We start from the raw sequence: 22,703 nt of genomic DNA, 5'->3' as shown, positions 1-22,703 counted from the left end.
TTTAGGCTAAGTAGTTCTCTATCGGGTGTGTTGTCTACATGAGAGAAACATATGTAGAGAGAATATACATGTTCGGGTGGGGTATTCTTTAATGAGAGATTGTATAGTGAGAAAGTGGGAGAGAGAGGTAGCCCTTATACTCTCACTTCTGTCATTTGAGTAAAAAAGAAAAGTCTGTATTGTTGCCTTATTGATATAGGCATATTATAAAACCATGTAAATCTCTGTGCGTCTTATCTCTTGCTTTTCTCTTTAATTTGGACTTTTAGTTTAACTTTTTTGCTTTAAGGTTTTACTTTGTTTGCATCAATTATACACAAGTATTTTTCCACAATAAGTGATATTGAAATAAAAAGTTCAAAAAACCTTTTAACACAAGATCGGTGTTTACATGTATATTGCAATTGTGTTTCAAATGGTTAGATAAAGTTTTACTAGATTTGAAGGTCGAAATTTGACAGATCTAATTCTACATTATAAAAATTGAATACAAACACAATCTTAGTGAAGGAGGCTCTGCAATTGCGATCAAAAGAAAAGAAAAAGTCTATAAAGATGAATGATGGGATTCTTGAAGAGAAAAAATAATTAACTATAACAAATATTCTTGCACTAGATATTTAGTTTTTTTTATAATATATCTGATCAAACCACTACTAAAGATTTAAGGAAAAAAAATTATGAAATCTATATGAAGGGAGATTAATGTTAAACAATATTTTTTTCCGACAACAATTGTATAACAGAAAAATAAAATAATGGTCCTCTTTTCAAGACTACTTGAATGAGTTTAATATCTTAATTAACAAATTAACAATGATCGATCTGAAGATTAATAAGAAAGAAAAGGTTACATTTTTGCTTTATTTAATGTTATATTCGTGAGATGAGTTATTATTGTAGACACTACACTCATTCACAAAAGAGTTGATTGTGTCTGATCAGAAGGATTGCTTTTCATGTGGAATCTTAGAATTCTTCACTTTTTTCAAGTCGATATAGGTCATCCCATAAAACCCTTAATCTAATCTGAATCAATCTAAAGATTAATCTAACCATACATACCTTGAAATAAGGTTTGATTTTTTTTTTTTGACACATTTTCTCCTTAAAGATTGTCAAGTGTTCTCACAATCAACAATCAATGGATTGAATGTTAGGATTTAAGTAAATATCACTAATGAAAATTGAATTTTCGCATTTAGTGATACTCCGTTTATGATATCAATTTTTCAATTGTATAAATTTTCTATCATTCACTCCCTTATCATAAGATTTTCAACAATTTCTTTTAAAGAAAATCATTTTACTTTTTTTTTTTACTCTTAATATTTATCCAAATTACCAAGCAACTATTTTAACCACTCAAGAAGAAGGTGTCATATATTCAAGAGTTTCCAACAGATAATTATAATAAGTTATGCGATATTTTGCTCATCATATTTTTCAAAATAACCAAAATGATATCACATCCAATTACAAATACCTTTCACCTATTCCATTTCCAATATACTAGTACGCAATATTTTACTCATCACAATTTTCAAAATAACCAAAATGATATCACATCTAATTACAAATACCTTTCACCCATTCCATTTCCAACATACTAGTACTACACCTTAGGTGAGGACATCTTAGATATTTAAGATGGAATACTCATATCTATCCAAGACTACCATTGCATAGGTTTCAGATGAAAAGCTTTAAAGACTAGGCGATGACGTCTTAGAGATTAAGGGTGAAGTGTTACCCTCTCATTAGGACTACCCTTCTATAAGTTTTATGGAGAATGTCAAAGGAGTTTGATGTGCATCACAGACCTATAGTTATCTTTTCTAACCGAGAAGTAATTGATTTCAACCCGATTAATGTAGTAGATAGATAGGCTTTTTAAAAATTCATTCCAAACCACCTTCTTAATGATATTCTTGATGTAATAATATCAAATTTAAAAAGTAAATATTAATAACTAGAGAAATAATTTAGATATTTTCTCTTCATGAAAAACACATAAATAATTTTATTGATGTAGAATATCGATGATGTTATTCTCTTAATCGAAGGAGTCTTTTCATAATCTATTGCAGTTAGAATATATTGCGAATCCCAACATCTAAGTCTATAATAAGAACAAAGATTGACGCAAACAGTCCACCCAAGCATGCCTACACATATGATCGTATGAAGAGAAGAATGAGAAGAAGAATACAGGGGAATACACTCATCCTTTTGTTACTTTCTCTCTTAACTAGTGATGCCCAAGGGGAGAGGACATATGGGGCTTCTCTTGTTGGATATTTTTTGTGAGATCCGTATCCTAATTAACCTTTTGAATGCTTGATTTCCAATGTCAGCCTACGTTTGAATGGATCAGATTGACGAGTTCCGATTGGTTGTCATGTTTTAGTGCCGTAATGACCCAAGATTTATACCTTATTAATCACGCGGACGTTGTGATTCCAACGCCACACGACATGTTCCATTTCGATGGCTAGATCGAAAGAGGTATGCCCGATTAGAATCAACGCATGACATGCATCGTACATGTGTAAACATGTGATGCAGGGCTCACTTAGTATAAAATATCTAGAATAGTAAAAAGTCACTTTCAAATATATATATATATATATATACATATATATATAATCTAACACATTTATGCCTTACCCTTATTGCACTATGTCTATCCCACGTCTCCTCACCTCTATATTCAACAATGAGCATGCCGTCCTCGCGTATAAAGCCATCTCCCGTCCATCTGAACGACTGCATGAAAGAAATTGAGAAAAAAATAAGAAGAAATGATCCAGAAAAAGAAAATATATAGTTGAACGAGAGATTAGAGGATATTAGGGAGAAGGAAATGCGATCTCAACCGTTGATATACATCCAGTGTCCAAATCAACCATTGAGGTGAGTGCACGGGTTGTTTATCCATTGTCTCGATGTCGGACCCATCAAATAGACTCCGTCTTGATATATCTATCGATATTCAAGTCATTTTTCCATTTTTCTATAAGCTAAGACCCACCTGTCCATACTACCTAGCGTTACCAACGTATGGTCCACTTAGATGTGCATATTATTCATATATATGGATTCCATAGTAGTGGAAGTTCATTTGATGGCTGGAATTTCATGTTTCCTTTTTCCTCTTTATTTATATGTTCTTGGGTTTTAATAGATATACAAAGCTCAATAGGCTGACCATGAGCTGGCCAACCTTATAGATGGAGTTGATCACTTACCTAGACCCTATTTATATATTTACAATGAATAAAAAAATGAAATGAGTAGTCACTGTGAAAGACATGCAGAGAGGCTGTCTACGTTGTTAACATGGTGAGTGAAGTTTTTCACTCATCGCCCCACCTTAAAGTAGATGTTTAATCTAAACCATCCATCTTCTTTGTTGAATCATTTTATGGTTAAAAGGCAAATATGGGGTAAAATCGGACTTCAAGTGAGACACACTGTAGGGAATAATGGTGACAGTAATGCTTACCATTAAAACCTTCATGGAGATTTACCAATGCATTTATTGCCATGCTCATAAAGTTATATTGACATGTACATGGTAAAAAATATAACAAAAGAGGTGTCCCCACTTATAGGACCCACATGTCATATGCGTGGCATCCAATCCATCCATCCATTTTGTTAGACCATTTTAGCCATTGGTTCCAAATATCAGCTTGACCCATATATGGTGTGTGCCACACTATAAGAAATAAATGATATAAGAATGTCCACCGTTGAAAACCACCTAATATGACATTTATTTCCATACGACATTTCCAGAAGAAAATACAAGCTTGACAGTGGCATCTTAAACAACAGGTGGTCCACTTGCGAGACCCACCATGATGTATACATTTTATCCAAGCCGTCCATTCATTTTTCCCATAGCATTTTAGGTCTTGGACTTAATGTTGGGACAAATCCAAGCCTTAGATAGGCCACAGCTTAGGGTGCAGTTGGGACAAGACATCCATTGTTAAATACTCCTTAAGCCCACCCATGATGTTTATTTTCCATTCAATTTGTGTCTACGGTCACGCTGACCTGGCTGAAGGTAAACCACCTATATTAACTTAATTTTCAAGCTTAGTGGGCCCTACCTTTGAAAATGGTGGAGTTACATGAGCCACCGTTAAAACTTGCACGTGTTTTACCCACACGCTATCCATCTATTCTTCCAGCTTGTTTGAGGTGGCTAGTGGGGCCCATCCTACGTGTGTGAACTCTGTACCATTCACTTATCTTTCCATCCCAAGAAATGAGCCAGATCTAAGCTTTGATGAGCTGCACCATAAGCAACAATGGTGGTGATGGAGCACTTACCGTTGTAACTTTATGGAGCTCACCTCGTTAGCGTTTAAACCTCATGAGCCCCACTGCCAGGAGCAGTGGTGGACCCCACCGTGACCGATGTATTAGATCCATACTGTCCCTTCTTTTTTCCAAATAATTTTAGGGCTAAGGCGTAAAAATGAAGAAAATCCAGATCACAAGTGGACCCCAGCACAGAAAACAGTGGGGATAGTGACGTTCACTGTTGAAATCTTTCCAGGACCCACTTTGCTACATGTGTCTCATCCACCCATTCATCCATTTTGCCAGGTCATTTCTAGGCATGGTCCCGATCACCAAACAATCACAATCTCAGGTGAACCATCGCCACAAAACAACAATGATTGAACGGCTACCCTTAGAATCAGTTGGGCCCACCGTAGTTGCAACATGTGGGGTCCCAACATGATGCTTATTTACCACCAACCTGTTGATAAGGTCACATTGAACTGAGTTAAGGGACCAGACAATATCAGTTTGATCCAAAGTACAATGGATCCCACCACAAGTAGGGAGGAGTTGGGGTTAACCACTGTTAGAAACTTCCCTGGCCTAACTGTCTTGTTGTACTTTATCTATGATGTACATTCGACAGCTGGACCCACCATAATGTATCTATTTAATCAACACCATTCATGTACTTGGTCTGATCATTTTAGATCATGAACCTATGAAGCAAGCTTACCCATAGTTGAGGTGGGTCATGCAATAGGAAAAGTGGTGTCAATGATGCCAACTATTGAAACCTTCTTTGGGGCCGCCTTGGTGTTTATTTTCGATCAAACCTGTTGATAAGATCAGAGAGACCGGGAAGAAAGGAAATCACATACATCGGCTTGATCAATCCAGTGGTGGACCCCACTCTAACAACTGTAAGTGGTGATAATGCCTCTCACTGTTGAGACCTTATTATAGTCTAGTGTGACACATGAGTTTTATATACACAGTCCATCTACTCAACATATCCATGGGGCATGCCGCTCTATGTGTACTTAGCCATACCATCTAGTAAGTGTGGGCTACTGTGTGGCCACTTTAATGAATGTATTGAATATCTACGATGCCTATTTATTTTGTCAGCTCATTTTAGAGCTTGGACACAAAATGAGGCAAAACGCTAGTTAGAGTGGACCACACCACCAAACTATGGGCTGTTTGACCGGTCGCCTTGTCATCCTTGTTTGTGGCTACCATGATACTTATCTTGATCTATATATTACATCCTCACCGAACATTCATTTTGCTAAATCATGTTATGTGCAAAAGCTTACGTGTGGGGCTAATTCTATTCTCAAGAGGAAACCACACCAGGATTGGCTGACTCCCATTTTCTTTATATTAAGTCATTCAAGGTGGATTATCATAGATATTATGCGCCCTACATTATATACATGAATGAGAATATGTGTGTGTGTGTGCCAAGATTGGTAACATGCTATTATACCTGGCCCTGATAAGGTCGACACTAATAATATGCTTAATATAAGGCATATCATGCTCATTCATATGCTACACGCATCATCTATATGCTCGTTATGGATTCCAATTGATCATAGCATATGCTCTTAGCCCTAGCTAAGGGATTTAGCCTAACATAATCATAGGAAAAAGAAGAAAAATAAAGAAAAATACATAAAAATTCCAAACACTTCTCTCTCCGCCTCTCTCTCTCTATCTCTGACGTCCCCTATTCAAGCACACCCTCTTCTCCATGTTTGGAACTCTTTTTATAGCTTTTGGAGTGGTGGAAATCGAATTTGGGAAGCTATCGCACGCGCAACGAAAGCCTTCGCAGCCAAGTTCGGGCTTCATAACTCTCGCGTTCCTTGCATTATTTCGTAAAATTAGCGTCTCTTGGAAGTATTTTGGCTAGCCTACACGATGGATGGTTCAGATCGCCATATGATCAAAGATAGTGGGCCACAATTGCCTGGAAAATCCGATTTCGCGGACGTCGTAGCCTTTCGCACGTCGGCGCCGACGTGATCGGTGGGCCCCACAGAGGTATTTTCGGGAAATCCACCCGTCCATTAGATTCAGGATGAAATTTCATCAAGAATGAGTGATTTTGAACGTCCATGACGCGGCCCCGAGAAGAAATCACCCCAAAATCGTTTTGAACGTCGCAGGACGCTGTTTGTGGCCTCTGTATCGCGCACTTTTGCTTGCATGGGTCCAAAAGTTCAACAAGGTTTTGTAGTATCGAGGCCCTTTACACGATGGACGGATTGGATCATCCACTGGGACAATGTGTGGGGCCCACTGGCGTCCGCAAAACGGACAGCGTCCATCCGTTACACGGCTAAAACGGCAACTGCCGTGTTTGGGAAGAAGACGCGGGTCAGCAGCACTGACCCGCGTTAGTTGGTTCGGTGCGGCTCAGCACTGTGTACTTCATGTACACACGTTGTATATACGGGGCCCACTGTAATGTACATGTAAGATCCGATCCATCCATTTGTTTCTTCATCTTATTTAAACCGCCGAGACCAAAGTTGAGACAGTTCCAGATATCAGGCGGGCCCAGAATCAACGGTTTATGGGATGATCTGTCAGTTGGGGTACTTTCATAGTGAACCGAGGGCTGAAATTTGATATGTACGGTTAATTTATGGACCTCAGGTCATGTATAAAGTTTTGAGCCAATCAGATGGCGAGAACTATGTGATCTTGCATTTTTCACCATTTTTGGGCCTCTTTAACGTGAATGGCTTGATTTTCTCGGATCCCTGGTGTGTAATTCCATTAATCTTGGTCCCCTGGAGTCCGTCCCTTGCCTTGGGTGTCATCAGAGCGTCAAATCCATGGTTTAAGCACCTTTTTTCAGTTCATGCTTGTAAATACACTCTGCATCACAAACACGATTAAATCAGGCTATTAAACGGTATCAATGATTGTAAATCCATGCAATACCTGGCCCTGATAAGGTCGACACTAATAATATGCTTAATATAAGGCATATCATGCTCATTCATATGCTACACGCATCATCTATATGCTCGTTATGGATTCCAATTAATCATAGCATATGTTTTTCAGATTGATATACTTAAGGGACCTATATGAGACAGGGTCGCCTGCATGATCATCATATGACTTGATGCATGACTTAAAAGTATGATTAATGCACAACACATTATGTATGGCGCGTTACATCTATTCCCTAGGGACACCAGGGAAGTAGTTCCGTAGTCGGGATATAGCTGGCGTATATGAGTATAGACACTGAAAACTATTGAGGTTACAGGGCGTCACAGGTGTCCCTAAGTGCAAGTCCCTAAACCTTGTGGTATCAGTAGGATGTTCCAATGTTTGAACCGAGTATATTCATGAGCACATGATGGCTGGATACTGGTAGGCTACATCTGCCACTGTATCAATGTCAATTGGAATGAGGTTTGACCTTACCTGCCAGGGTGAAGAGGGCTATATGCTAGGTTGATTTTGACTAGCTCGTGAAATGGGTTCACTATCGGCGAGCCGGGTGTGTTTTCATATACCACTGACGAGGCAGATAATGAGGTCTCTTGCACTCGCTTGATCTGGCACGCGATGGGTGGCAACTAGTGTCGAAAGTGTATTAGACCCCGATGATGATCTAATTGTGAACTGTTATGAGATGTGGACTAGACATCAGGATTGGTAGGTGACATATGATAAGCATACATTCATGTAGCACTTAAGATTGTAGATGTGTAAATATAATTCAATGTTATACAATCATGGGCCCGATTCTTAATAAGTGTGGAACTATTCGAAATCAGGAGTCTATCATCCTGGAATTACATTACATGTTTGCTATAAGACTAACATGTGTTGTAACCCTGAGTGTAAGGCCCCTACCAGCATACGATACTACGCACTACGACTTGTTTTTTTATCATGCATTTTTATATTGCATTACTATATATAACATTTGGCTCGATGGCCTTTTACTTTGTATAACCTTGGTATGACCGTTAACATTAATGTTCTTGACAACGTAACTCTCTATCATTTTCGCATACTTTGATATCGTTATACTTGTCATACCTATTGTACACACACACACGCACACTCTAAGCTTCGTAGTAAGCTTATGCACGTTGTTTACATGCAGGTTATGCTATACAACAGTAGTAGTGAGGCAAGAGCACATGCCTGACCTTTTGGAGTTTTTATATATGTATTGTATTTCCCTTTCCAATACTGTACTCAAATCCTTTTATAATTGATATATATGATAATATTTGACTTATGGTACATTCATAGTTATGTTTCCCAAAAAAAACCTTAAAAATCTTCCTTGTGGGATTCCGATTTAGGAACTTAGCGTAAGCTGAGAATCAAAATTGGGGTGTCGTGGAGGCTGTTAGCACCGAATTCGGTTTACGGCGAATGAGTGCCGTAAATTGGATTTGGGGCGTGACATTTCTTTTATATACAATATGATTTCTAATATAGGTAGAACGTTAAGGTTTTGAGGGTATACATAGTATGATACTTCGTCACCCTATGGATTTTATTATGCCTTATTATGAGGGAAGTTAGTCAATCCGCTTTTATACATGCATGTAGTTATGGTTCAGTTCCTCCACTATTATGGCCATCCACCATTAATCATGATCTTAGGCGAATCAAGTGGTAGTCCATCATATCTAGGGCTTCATGTCATTATCAAATTTTGACAAAAAGCTATTTTTAATTTAGAACAAAAGTTTGAAAGGTTAAAAATGTTTGTAAAGTCAAATAAAATATTTTATGTGTAGGACCTTGTGGTAAAACAACTTGATGATTTCATAATCTAATAAATCTAATTATAAAGCAAGTTTTATAGTAAACTTAGTGGATCTTATGTTGACTTGTATAAAATTAATGGCTCTTGATGGACAAACCCAGCATCACTCACTTTTAATGGTCATGCAATAACTTCGTAAAGCAAGCTAAAGCAACTCAGTTCATAAAGCAAGCTAAATCCACTCAGTTTTGATTACAACTTTTATACATCATTGATTCTAAAGATATAATTATATTTCATAAATAATCAAGTGTATGATCATAATGACTATAATCCAGGCTAATAGGCCCCACAATCTATTGACCAAGATCACAATCCTTACACATAATCAAGTCTAAGGATTTAATCAACTTTCATACACAATTAAGTCTATGATCACAACATTCATAATTCAAGTTAATAGATCCTTTGGATTATTGACCAAGTCAGCTCCAGATTATGTGAACCATTCATTCTAACCCAAGTTAGTTCCCTCAAATAAGATGATCATAACTTTTTTTTATCACATGCACTCACACGCCTCACACACGCTCGAGCACTCACACCACAATGTTTACTCGAACCCATGACCTCGTGTTGAAACTCTTGTGAGTCTACTAAACTAATCACAATTTTAAAGATCAATATCCACATGTGTCCTAAGCATATATGACAATTATGGAACATCAATGTGTTGAGATCTACGGAATATAATTCTCTCTGATTAATGACTACCGCTTCCAAGGACTAGATGATTAATTCTTACATAACACATAAGATAATCAATTTAAGGTAACATCTGATTTATTTCAAGATGCATCATATCTGTCCAAAATGATCAATGTTCATCAAGATCATGGTTGAGATTAATCTCATCACATCCACATAGCTAGTGGATTATGGTGCACATTGATTTTTCAAGGCACAACACCGACGATGAGTGATAGTGTTCTTCTTTCCCTATTCACATCTCTAACCAAGGTTAGTCATCTTACAACAAAAAATCTTATAGAGTTAAAGATCTAAGAGCTTCGATGATCTTCTCCCTCAAAGTGTAAAAGTTCTTTCCACTCATATCTATAGGCCCTTGATAAATTTAAGTGGTCTATTTGTTATTTTTCTTTTGCATTATTTTTTACTTATTGCATTAATACATTTCTTTCTCATATATTTCATTTATAGATTTATTTTATTTATTGATTCATTAATTTGCTTATAAGAAATATTTTAAAGCTAGAATTTTAATACTCTAAATTCAATAAAGTAGAGACCAAATATTTTAATGGGCGGAGAAGGCGTCTCATACATTCCTACTTCATAATAGAGGCATTTACTTAGAATCTGCGGACGTAAACCATTGGAATCATTTCTATGCAAACGATACATTTTAACCTTGGTATCTACTCTATCGTAGATTTTGTAATTTTTACCAGTAGCGATTCCATACAATATTTTTTATCCCCTCCCATTGTGTTCTTGACTGCATACACTATTTTTTATCCCCTCCTATTGTGTTCTTATCTTTAGTGTACTTCATCTTGTCAGTTCTATAATTAAGAATCTCAACAACGTTCTAGATCTCAATGTGGAGTTTGTCGTGTCTACGTTATGATAGTATTTAAAAAAAAAAAACTAAAAGAAGTATATATGGCCCATTTGGTTTAGTCATTGTAAGTTTAGAATTTTAAAGATGTAAGGTGAATCATCGTACTTATGATTGTAATTATAGTAGTGGTGATTTCATTATTTTATTATTATATGTAGATGACATGCTACTTAGAAATATAAGTAAATATAATATTATAACACTAAAGGCTTGTTTTGATAGAAAATTTGATATAAGAAATTTGACATCGTTATAAGATTCTCACAATAATTATACTTAAAGAGAAGAAGAACATGTGTGGATAATTCAAAAAGGTCATGTTGAAAGAATTTTATACCATTTTAATATATAGAATTCTAATCCAGTTAGTATTTATCCTTTGTTAGTTGTAAGTTGTTATTATATCAGTGATCTAATAGAAAAATAAAGAAAATAAATATAGTCTAAGTATTATATCTATCATTGATAGGGAGACTTATGTTTGTCATAGTATGCATCAAATTAGACATTGCATGAATAATTAAGTAGTTAATAAATACATGACGAACATGAGTAGAAATCTTTAGACTATTATAAAGTGTATCCTTCAATACTTAAAGGGTACACTATTATTTACTATATTGGTTAAAGATTTAAAATTGATTAGGTTCAAAGATGCAGATTATGCAGGAGAACTGAATAAAAGATCTATCATATATGATGTCTTTTCTATGGTTAATCGTATAATTAATTGGAGGAGATTGCAGTTAATGGTGGCATTGTCTACTACAAAACTTGAGTAACAGCTATACAAGCATGCAAGTTAGATATTTGGTTAAAGAGATTATTAGAAGTGAAATTCAAGCAGAAAATAGTTGTGATTATTCTGACAGTCAAAGTACAACATACTTGGCTAAGCACATTAACATAACACATCATTTTATTTTTGTTCGTAATGTGATAAAAGATATATAAATTTTTTTTAAACAAAAGGTTTACATCAATTACAACACAATGAATATGTTGATGAGGCCTATTGTATGGAAAAAGTTTATTTGATACAAATTTTTTTCAAAATTTGTTATTACTTAGTGATTACTGATACTGGGGTAACAATTATTTAGAGTATTTTTTACATTATTAGAAAAATTAATCTTCCAATGAAAGAATATTGAAGTGATGATTATGTGTGCATGTAATGATGTATGAATATTTTCAAATTGAAAATGTCAACTCTCGCTCATTTTAATATATTCTTAGGCTTTAAGCAACTCTCTCTTAGATATAGTCTATAAAAGAGGAACATACATGAAAAGAGAATACTGGCTATCAATTTTCATGTGGGGTACTTCTTGGTAAAAGATTATAAGGGATCATTTGGCAACGTAGATTTGGAGGAATTTGAGGAGATTTTAAATTCCTTGATTGTTTGGCATCACAAAGTAACTGGGGATTTCAAATATTCAAATCCTCTCAAAGAGGGGGTTTCAAATCATCAGTGAGAACTTGGATTACATCTAAAATCCTTTCAAGAGTTGCATACATAATATGTATGTCACCATACTATTATTCTATTGGGCACTTGACCCACTAATGATATCCCAAAAGAATTAGATTATCAATTGCATCATTATAATTACTTTAATATGATGATGAACACCGTCCAAACATTGTCCATGTAAATCAACGGTTAAAAATCGTTGGTTAGTCACTTGGACATAATCTTGTGCTTGTGGCTTATTCAAGACTTGAAATTTCATCAATTTCATGCAAAGCATATAATTGAGCGGGCTTATTATAACCATTGGATCAAATATTACATGCATTACTAATTAGATATAATAAAGTTAATTTAGTAATTAAATTCAAACCCTTGAAAATATATGATGCATAGCTACTTTGGGATTAAAGTTGATTGCCAATCCAAGGGGCCAAACATAATAAGGGCCCGTTTGGCCGGTCGGATTGGATGGTATTGGAAGGGATTGGAAGTTAAATCCTGGGATTGGCCGGCGTGCCAAACAGAGACGGATCCCAATCCCATGGATCTTAAGACAATCCACTTACACCATCATTACCTTTAAATCCCATCCAATCCACCCTAATCCGTTCAAATTTGCCTGGGACGTGTTTGGTTCGAGGGATTGGAAGGGATGAGAAGGTTTAATCCCGGGATTAGCCGGGCGTGCCAAACAGACCGGATTTAGCAATCCAGGGATATAGCAATCCTCTGGATCTCCTGACAATCCACTGACAACACCATCATTACCAAGAAATCCATGCCATCCACCGTAATACCATTCAATCCCTTCCAATCCACCCGGCCAAACCCAATCCAGGGAGTTCCGAATCCAGGGGTGCCAAATCCGTGCTCCCAAACAGGCTTTAAAGCTCCTTAGTTCTACTTACATGGGTATATAAATTGCATACAGGCACATTTATTTCTTTGTTTCTTCCTTTTCTTTTTAACTTTTGATTTTTTATTTAGTTATTTCTTTTTCAGCTTTCAATGCTTTCAGCTTTTGTGTGACAGTTTGCTTCACCACCACATAAACTACTTCAGATCGAAAGATCCTTGCAATACAATATTTTAATCCAGAGAGTTTCGGTAATCCAAACGGTTTCTATAGTTTCTTTTGTAGAGGTCTAATCATTCAGCCACCTATTGAAGGCTCAGATTCTTCAAAGCCGTGATACTTTTCGGTGGATTGTCCTTCCTAAGTGGGGCCCACAGAATCAACGGTTTAGACGATTTAACCATGGCCTCCCACTTTTACAACTAAAAGCACGAAGTGTACTGGGATAAACATTTGGCCCGAGCATTGTGTGGCACATACCATCTTTTTTGGGTATCATCTTTTTCAAAGTCTGATTATTTTCTGTATAACAAAAGAACAAGAAAAAATCGGATGTACGGTGTACCATCTTAAAATGGGATGGTGGGTCCCACTATACGGATGGAGTACTATGCTGCTACCAGGATGTTACGTTTGACCGTTCATGAGATTGCGAAGCCCACACGCAGCTCGACATGCAGCCACACATGGTGGGAGCATGGGACATCAGAACCGTGCACAAGATGTGCCGTCCATGTGTTGATGGACCTGGACCAGAAAAATAACTGATTTATATTCATCAGGTGGGCACACATCTGCAGAAAGAAGAGATGGTTTAAAACAAACTGCAATGATCCATGGGCAGCTGGATTTCTGTCCAGGTCATTTAAGTGGTCCGGTCCACCTGATGCATGGCTTGGATGTTCCACACGTGTATCTGGTTGGCACTTGTGGCTGCTAGTAGAGGCGTTTGAAGGTTTTGCGAAGCTCGCGAAAAGATTGAGAAAGAAAGGAAACGCCAAAGTAGTAGGTGCCTTGGGGTGGTAGCAGTCAACCGGGACCCACGCATGAAATGATGGAACGAACCGTCGATTTCATGGATCCTAACTAAGCCAAAGGTGGGTCTTGTGGTTTGTACTAACGGTAGCTTTGAGAACAATAAAAAGAGGACGAGTATTGCCTGGGACGGACGTGGATTGGGTCCTTCCCTGCGTGGACGGACTCGCTCCTGTCAGGGCTCTGTCGGTCCCACTGTTATATGTGTGATATCCAAGCATTCCGTGGCCCGGTGATTGTTTCAATAATGGTGGACGTTAAAGCACCCATGCTTCTTGTTTTGTTACCCGTTGAAAAAATAGATAAATGGTTGAATTTCTCACGAATATTAGAGGTCGTTTGGCACCATGGGTTCGGTGGATTTCAAATCCTCTTATTGTTTAGCACCATAAAGTAACCGTAGGTTTCAAGTCCGCTAAATCAGGGATTTGAGATTCAAGGTAAGGCCCGCTTAAAATAATTCTCACGGTTGCATGTGTAATGTGTATCACCAGATTATTAATCTATTAAACATATGACCCATTAATGATATCTTAAAATATTTAGATTATCAATTGCATCACTATAATTACTTTAATACGATCAACACTTTTAAACATTGTTCACGTAAATCAACAGTTAAAAATCATTGGTTAATAATGTAATCTTGTGTTTGTGGCCCATTTGAGACTTGGAATTTCATCCGTTTTTAGCAAAGTAAATATTTTAGTGGCCATATTATAACTATTGTGTAAAAAATTATATAAGTTCACTAATTAAAGATATTAAAGTTAATTAAGTAATTAAATTCAAATACATGCAAATGTACTATGAATAGCTATTTTTGGATTAAAATTGATTCTCAATGGACCTGCCAAACACAATAAGAGCATTTCAAAACCAGGGGTTAAAAATCCATGCTCCCGCATGGAAGCGGATTGGCCGGTGTACCTTACTATATAGATGCTGCAGTGACGTGTTAGTAAGTTCTGTGGGTCTGATCATGATGTATGTGTTATATCCAAACCGTCTATCCATTTGGCAAGCTCGTCTTAAGACTTGAGAAGAAAAAAAAGACAGATGTAACTATTAACTGGACCACACTGCAAAAATCAATGGGGGATTAAACATCTACCATTGAAACCCTTTTGGGGTCATAGAAGTTTTGGATCAATATAAAATTTGTTTTTCCTCTTCACTCAGGTCTTTTTGATCTTATTAACAGATTGGATGTAAAATAAACAATCTGGTGGTTCCTAAAAGATTTTTAATGGTGAAAATCATTATCTCCACTGCTATTTATGGTGTCTAGATGATCTTTGGATATGATTCATTTTTTGGATAATAGTTTTAAGTGATCTCTAAAAATAGATGAACGGCTTAGATGTAATAAATACATCACCGTGGAGCCCATGTAACTTTAATCTCCTTTGAACCGTTCGTACAACTCGGAGCTTGAGGAGCGTCAGTGCTCGTCTTCGCACGACACGTACCTACAGCAGCATTATAGCTGGTGTGTGGTACACCAGCAAATCCGCTTCCCTCCCAAACAGGCCCTTATGGTAGGCCCGCATAATTTCCAACCGCAGGAACTCAAGCAATCCGCATCCATATAAAATGGAAGCTATAGAGCTCATCTGAAAAATGAAGGGACCCATCCCACCTACGAAATGGTGGGACCCACTCATGAGTAGTGTAGATCCCAACTGGCAACAGGCGTGTCCCACCGTTTCTGCCGCTGAGAACCCAACAGGGGTACAACGGATCTCACAAGGAAAATGTTTGGTAGTCTGCTGGACCACCAAAAGTTAGTGACATGACATGAAGAATACCAGGTATAGTGTTCAGTTTTCTATCAGCGGGACCATACTGTGGTGATCTAGGCCATTGATCTAATGGTCCACACAATGCATACAGGGATGTCGAAATATCCACTAAATTGACAATCAGAATCCTTCGTTGTTTGTGTTGTTCTTAATCGTCTATTTTTAGGCCATCGATCAAAGGATTAGAACCTTACTAACTGGAAGATTTGTTGGCCATCCCTAATCCATGGTGGGTCCCATCAGATCAACGTTGTAGATCATCAAACCATTGTCACCACCTGCATGTACGGGGAAGGCAAAAAAATATACATACAATGTAGTAATTATAATTTCGGAAAGAAACGGCAGTCTGTTATGTGCTGAGAAACGAGGCCGTGGACGTGTCCTTTTCACAAGCGAAACGAAAAAGCCACGTACTGGTTGGTAATTACATCGATGAAATTACGTAAACACCCTGAACTGTATTACAAAATACTTCCTACGTAAATCCTTCTCTAGATTTCAATGCCTTTTGGTCCTGAGAATGACGCAAATACCCTTCGTTCTGTTTAACTAGAAAAAGAAAATCTAGGTGGGTCACGCAAAACGATCCGGCTTAATATTACATGCTATGAGTGCTGACCCTAAAATAGGTGGGCCACAATCCATCCCAACCATCTGATAAGTGCAAGTCGCTGTCAGTTTGCTTTGAAACCAGATTAGCACTTTGCATGTTACCAATCAAATGGTCAGGGTTGTTTGATCAATGTGTGTGTGTGTGTTTTTTTTCCTGGCTTTTAAGCCATCTAGATGAGACTTGACCAGGTGGACGGTCTAGATCAGTGTGTAGCCACACTGGATCTGCGGTGGAAGAATCACCTTTCGAATGCAGAATGACCCAAAGAACACAACATTAGGATTGTCGGATTATACAATGATCCGGCAAGATCTGGGGCTTTATACACATTAACATCAATCTAAATAGTGCAACTTGTAGGACTTATGCCAAAGATTATATGCTTGGACGATACTAGCCATCTTATTGGTGGCCATTAAATGGGAAATGGGGATGATCAAAATTCACTTGGCAAATCGAGATTTTTAGGATCAATCTAGATGTTTGGGTATGTCCATCCACAAGTGGGCCACGGTTTGGACGGTCCCGATTGATGTACAGTACACCCCGCGTGGCTGTTGGAAGAATTAGCGTACACCCTTTGGCGTACTGCGGTAATTGGCGTGCACGCCAGGGGTGCATGAGTGATAAGCCGTGGCATTTCCTGCTTCTGTTCACTCACACGTGCCGATAAGAACTGCTTGCGCAAGATCGAGGTGGACCAGAACGGATTGGCTACTCCCCCTGACACCAGCCCCGTGGCTGATGGTCGGTGATCTGTGGGCCCCACCATGATGTATGTATTCCATCCATTCCGTTCATCCATTTTTAAAGATGATTTCAGGATTTGCCCCAAAAATTAGAGGGATATAAATCTCTACTGGACCACACCACAGGAAAACAATAGTGATTGGATATCCATCATTTAAATCCTACTAAGGCCCACTGTACTGTTTATTTGACATCCAATCTGTTGATTAGGTCATAAAGACCCAGATGAAGGGAAAAAAACAAAGATCAGCTTGATCCAATACTTTTATAGGCCGCAAAAAGTTTTTAATGGTTGACGTTCATTCAACACCGTTTCATATAATGTGGTCCACTTGAGATTGGGATATACCTCATTTTTTGTATAATACCATAAAATGATCTAGAAAAATAGATGGACGGCATTGATGAAACACATACATCATGGTGGGGCCCACAGAGCACCGACCACCAGCCATTGGCTGTTGGCAGGGGAAGTAGCCAGTCCGTTTCCGTCCATGGGAAGACAGGAAGAGTGGATTAGACCTGATGGACGGTCCAGATTGGTGATACAGACATCCACGAGTAAAAAAATGCAACTAGGTGCGCTGCAGTGGTACCGGGGGCACATGGCAGAGGTGGGGCCCACACTATATACTCACAACATCCCATACGTCCATCAGATGGGTCGCGTACGTTACCCCAAGGACAAAAAATAAGCACAAACGGATGCTCAGGTGGGCAACAGCACAACGGATGGGTTGAGAGGGGACGCCTACCCTTGATATTTCTGAAGACCCACCATGTTGTGTATACAGAATCCAGGCCGTTCAGACCTTTCATCTGCCATGTATGAAGGGTCAAGATAAAAATAGGCTGTTATGCAACTCAGGTGGGTCCGGTAAGAATCAAAAGTAAACCTTTCTTCCCACCTTTTCCTCTGTGGTGTGTCTCAGCAGAGTTTTGGATCGAACTGATTTTAAATCCTTAGAGTTAACCGGAGGGGATGTACTGATGGATGGGTTGGATGTGATACATACACTACGTGGGTCCACATCTGCCTGGTGCCACCGGATCGCACCTCTTCGTACAACCAGCCCACCAGATCATTTCTCTTTTTTGTTTTTTTCTGGCCAGTCAGTTGTCATGTAAACAATGGCCCACCTGACGAGTAAAACCGCCGGATATTTAAGAGCATAGGCCACTCGACGGAAAGCTCAGATCTCTCACATGTATGCCCTGTTGGCACGAGTGCTACATTAGATGATGGACAACTTAACTTCATACTCCCTACACATGATTAAAATCATTCTCCTTTCGTCTTTCCTTTTAATAATTACACCATTATTAATCACATCCATACATACATGTACATATGTTTCATGGTCTCAAAATAAGCATGTATCCCTGCTTTCAGGTTCTCCTCCCGAGCACCGCGACGATTCCCCCAACCGCTGTGGAAGTGGATTGCATCCTGCCACGCCTCTATTGTAATCCGTCCAGGTAGGACTCTGTAGGGCACACCATTATGTACGGGTTTTATCAACACCGTCCATCCATTTTTTCAGTTGATTTTAAGAAATAAGCCCAAAAATTAGGCAGATCCAAGGCTCAAGTGGACGGCAACGGAGAAAGCAGCGGTGATAATGACACCCACCGTTGAAACCGTCCTATGGCCCACCGTGATGGTTAATAGCCATCCAACCTGTTCAAAGGTCACGTAGACCTGGATGAAGGAAAAACACGAATATCAGCTTATCCAAAACTTCTGTGCCCCAACAAGTTTTCAACGGTAAGTGTTTAATCCCCACTGTGTGGTCCACTTGATGGACGGCGTGGATAAGACCCATATATCACGGTGGGCCTCACAAAGCCCTCTGTGGATGCATTATCATCCAGGTGGGGTCAGGACGCAATCCGCATCCCAACAGCTATAGCCAATGGGGCCCACAAGCACTGATGATCATCTGCTTTCGACCGTTCAATTTCTGGACTCATACCCAAAGAAAACACCCTCCACGGAAGGATGTGGCCTTTCATTGGCTACATTCTAAAAGAATAAAACAGTGGATCGTCCAAATTAAAGTCCATGAACCGATGGTCATATTCATTTTCACACTGTGACTTTTCAAATTTACCCATCAACGGTATTTCTCAGGAGATGGAAGGTTCCGATCAATGTAATATCTCTGTATGTGGGCCTCATGAAGCGATGCGTGCTGGAGGATATGCAAACATACATCTCAACGCATCAGAGGAACTCTTTTTTCTCGCTCTCTCTTTTTCTTGTCCCACTCCTATTTCTTTCATTCCATTCCCCCTTTCTCTGTAAAGCTGGTTTGCCCTAAATACAACCATTTCCTTACAAAACCCTCCTCTTTCCAACACTCTCTTGTCCACCCTTTGACAGTAGAGAGAGAGAGAGAGAGGGGTTTTCAATCTCTTTATAGTGAAATAGGAAGATGGAAAAGCTCTTCTTTTTCAGCTTTACTCTCTGTTAAAGAAAAACACATCTGGTTTTACTAAGATATATCACACAGTAGAAATCTTTCAATGGCTCCTAGTTATGACTGTGTAGCTTCAAGTCTCCTCTGCCCAGAAGACAACAATAGCATCATGGGTTTTGGTGATGATGGTGTTGGTGAGGGTGTGGAGGGACATACATACCATCATGGCCATGATAAAGAAGATATCTTTTGGGGGGATTCTTTGATGGGTTTTCCATTGCAGAGTGAGGAGTGGCTCGGTTTGATGGTGGAGAGGGAATGCCAGCATCTTCCCAGGGGGGATTACGTTGAGAGGCTGCAGAGTGGCGTTTTGGATTTGTCTGCGAGGAGAGATGCAGTGGATTGGATTGGGAAGGTGGGTGTTATTTGTATGAAATGGGGATTTGGTCTTCTTTTTCTTTTTCTTTTTTTTTGAGATTTCTTATATATATTTATAATATTTGTAACTGGTAAATTCTTTTAATAGCATTTTTTCCTCTCGAAAAATCGAGTTTTATTTTATTTTTTCATTTTAGAGGTTTTCTTCCTTTTGCAGTAATATGTTTTTGTAATTGATATGATTCAAGTATGCCCTGAATTGGGTTTTGTTTAATTCTTTGATTAAAGTTGCTTATTACATTTTTTTAAAAAATTAGTTTTCATGTTTCTGGTACGTTGGTTTCGATTCATTTTTCCTTCTCATTGGATTTTTGCTTTTTCAGGCTGATTTTGATGTTTTAATGGTTCTGATTTTATTTATTTATTTATTTATTTTTATTTTTTGTATTTTATTGCTTGTGAATGATGTTAATGCATTGGGTTTAACAGGTTCATGCCTATTACAGTTTTGGACCGTTGAGTGCCTACTTATCTGTAAATTACTTGGATCGGTTCCTTTCAGCCTATGAACTTCCTGTAAGTTGTAAAAATGGACCCATACCTCTGTTCTTCTTAATTTTTATTTAATAGATTTTGATACAGTATTGTAAATTTTTTTTTTTTTTCTAGTTTCATGAATGATTTGGGGTCGTTTCTCTATGATTTTTATTTTGATTGCTTTTGCTTTTGTGGTTTGTAGCAAGGTAAGTCTTGGATGATGCAGCTTTTATCTGTGGCCTGCCTATCTTTAGCAGCCAAAATGGAGGAAACTGAGGTGCCTCTGTCTCTAGATTTACAGGTGAAAAAACGTGGATTATATGGAATTGGATGCCTTATCTAATATGCTTGGGGATTGCTACAGTCCTCTTCTTTTGGAAGATGTTATATGTTTTATTCTTCACATCTGAATGCCAATATCATGTGTTTTATCAGGTTGGAGAATCAAAATTCGTCTTTGAAGCTAGGACTATACAGAGAATGGAGCTTCTGGTGTTGAGCACTTTGAAGTGGAGGATGCAAACTGTTACTCCATTCTCGTTCATAGATTACTTTCTTCAAAGGATCAATGAAGGCAAACTGCCGCCAAGATCCACAATTTGTGGATGCATCGAACTCATCTTAAATACAGTTAAAGGTCTGTATCTTGCCTTCTTCTCCAAGATTTGCAAAGTTGGGACTTTTCTAACAGAGAAATTTTTAAAAATAAAATGCAGGGATTGAATTCTTGGAATTCAGGCCCTCTGAGATTGCTTTAGCAGTGGCAATATCTGTATCAGGAGAATCCCAAACGGTGGATTTGGATAAGGCCATTTCCTGTGGCATGCATGTAGAAAAGGTAAATAGTTGTGCTCTCCCAAAGAAGGATTTTCCTTCATCTTCCATCATTTATAGTTCAATTTAAAATTCAAACCATCTGATCAATTTGTTCATCTGTCTTTGGATTGCAGGAGAGAGTATTGAAGTGTTTTGAACTAATTCAAGAGATAGCATTGATCAGTAAGCCTGTTAAATGTGTAAGTAGGCCAGTCTCATCAGTGCCACAGAGCCCCATTGGGGTGCTGGATGCTGCATGCTTGAGCTATAAAAGTGATGAAATTACAGTTGGGTCATGTGCAAATTCTCACACCAGCCCAGCCTCTAAGAGGAGGAAGCTAAACAGATCATCTGAGGTGGACATGTAGTCATGATCTTGTTGCATAAGGGGGGGTTTTCTCACACATGCCAGTTTGGTTGGTTGAGTGGGAGTTTTGGTGTGGTTTGGAAGGTGCCAAAAGAACATACAAGAGGGGGAAAATAAATGAATAACAAGGGGTGGGGAATCAATTAATCTACAGCAGAGAGAGAGAGAGAGAGCTACAAGACTTGTGTATCTCTGAGTGGGAGGAGATAAAGCTTGTGAGAAATTGTGAGGATATTTATATTTGTTGTTTTTTTATGTGAAAAAAAAAAAATTAGAAAAAAAAAAGTGTCCATTTGGGACTTTAAAAAAGGGAGGGTTTTATTTTAAAAATAGATTTTTATTATTTATGATATTAATATCATTGTTTTTTTTTTTTTTTCTTCTTCTGTAAATGAGTTACAGCTGCCTTGTCACTTGTTTGTATGACTGTGTGTCTGGTGAGAATTTGGGGTTTGCTGCCTCTGATTAAAGAAGAGCTGCTGACTCAGTTGAAACCTTGGGAAGACAACATAGAAATACTTGAGATAGAGAGAGAATCTTAGCATTTGGAGGTGGGGTTTGTGGGGGACCTCCTGGAAGTTCCAGGATCTCTTCTGGAGAGAAGGAAATAAAGAAAAAGGAGAAGAAAAATAAAGGGGGAATTGTTCTCTTGTCTTCTTTCTAATCCGTTAATTATCACTGGGAAATGATCCAGTGCTATGTGATCACTATTAAGTCATATCTCTCCTAATTACATTGGAGGCCGTTTACATACCAACCCTTTGATCCGGACTGTCTATCAGGTTTTTTATACATTTCATATGCTACAGGTGAAAGTTACATTAATTGGATGACATGATGCATCCATATCTTGGACTTCTCTTTAACAGCCATTCGTTTTTTAAGCCATGGATGGGATGATAAGAATTGTCTGGTAAAAGTG

At 38.2% G+C, this 22,703-nt stretch overlaps 1 protein-coding gene across 2 annotated transcripts; it reads left to right on the top strand.

The window, feature by feature from the left end:
* The first annotated feature begins 19,512 nt into the window (after positions 1-19,512).
* LOC131234969 (cyclin-D2-2-like) lies at positions 19,513-22,154 on the top strand. Of its 2 annotated transcripts, XM_058232001.1 has the most exons (6): positions 19,515-20,098; positions 20,551-20,637; positions 20,801-20,899; positions 21,034-21,235; positions 21,315-21,436; positions 21,549-22,154. In XM_058232001.1, the coding sequence occupies exons 1-6, from the start codon at positions 19,790-19,792 to the stop codon at positions 21,780-21,782; spliced, it is 1,053 nt and encodes a 350-aa protein (XP_058087984.1). In that variant the 5' UTR covers positions 19,515-19,789; the 3' UTR covers positions 21,783-22,154. The 2 variants fall into 2 exon arrangements, with proteins under 2 accessions (XP_058087992.1, XP_058087984.1); XM_058232009.1 differs by lacking the exons at positions 20,551-20,637; positions 20,801-20,899 and having other exon boundaries at positions 19,513-20,098.
* The last annotated feature ends 549 nt before the right edge of the window (positions 22,155-22,703 follow it).

Source organism: Magnolia sinica, chromosome 2 (genome assembly GCF_029962835.1).
Source record: "Magnolia sinica isolate HGM2019 chromosome 2, MsV1, whole genome shotgun sequence".
NCBI lineage: Eukaryota > Viridiplantae > Streptophyta > Magnoliopsida > Magnoliales > Magnoliaceae > Magnolia > Magnolia sinica.
The sequence above is the reverse complement of the archived record's forward strand: the minus strand, read 5'-3'. Positions and strand labels throughout refer to the sequence as shown.

Coding starts and splice junctions, on each gene's coding strand:
- LOC131234969 (XM_058232001.1), top strand. CDS start 19,790: ATGGCTCCTAGTTATGACTGTGTAGCTTCAAGTCTCCTCTGCCCAGAA. Junction 20,638..20,800: donor TTTCAGCCTATGAACTTCCT/GTAAGTTGTAAA, acceptor TGTGGTTTGTAG/CAAGGTAAGTCTTGGATGAT. Junction 20,900..21,033: donor CTCTGTCTCTAGATTTACAG/GTGAAAAAACGT, acceptor GTGTTTTATCAG/GTTGGAGAATCAAAATTCGT.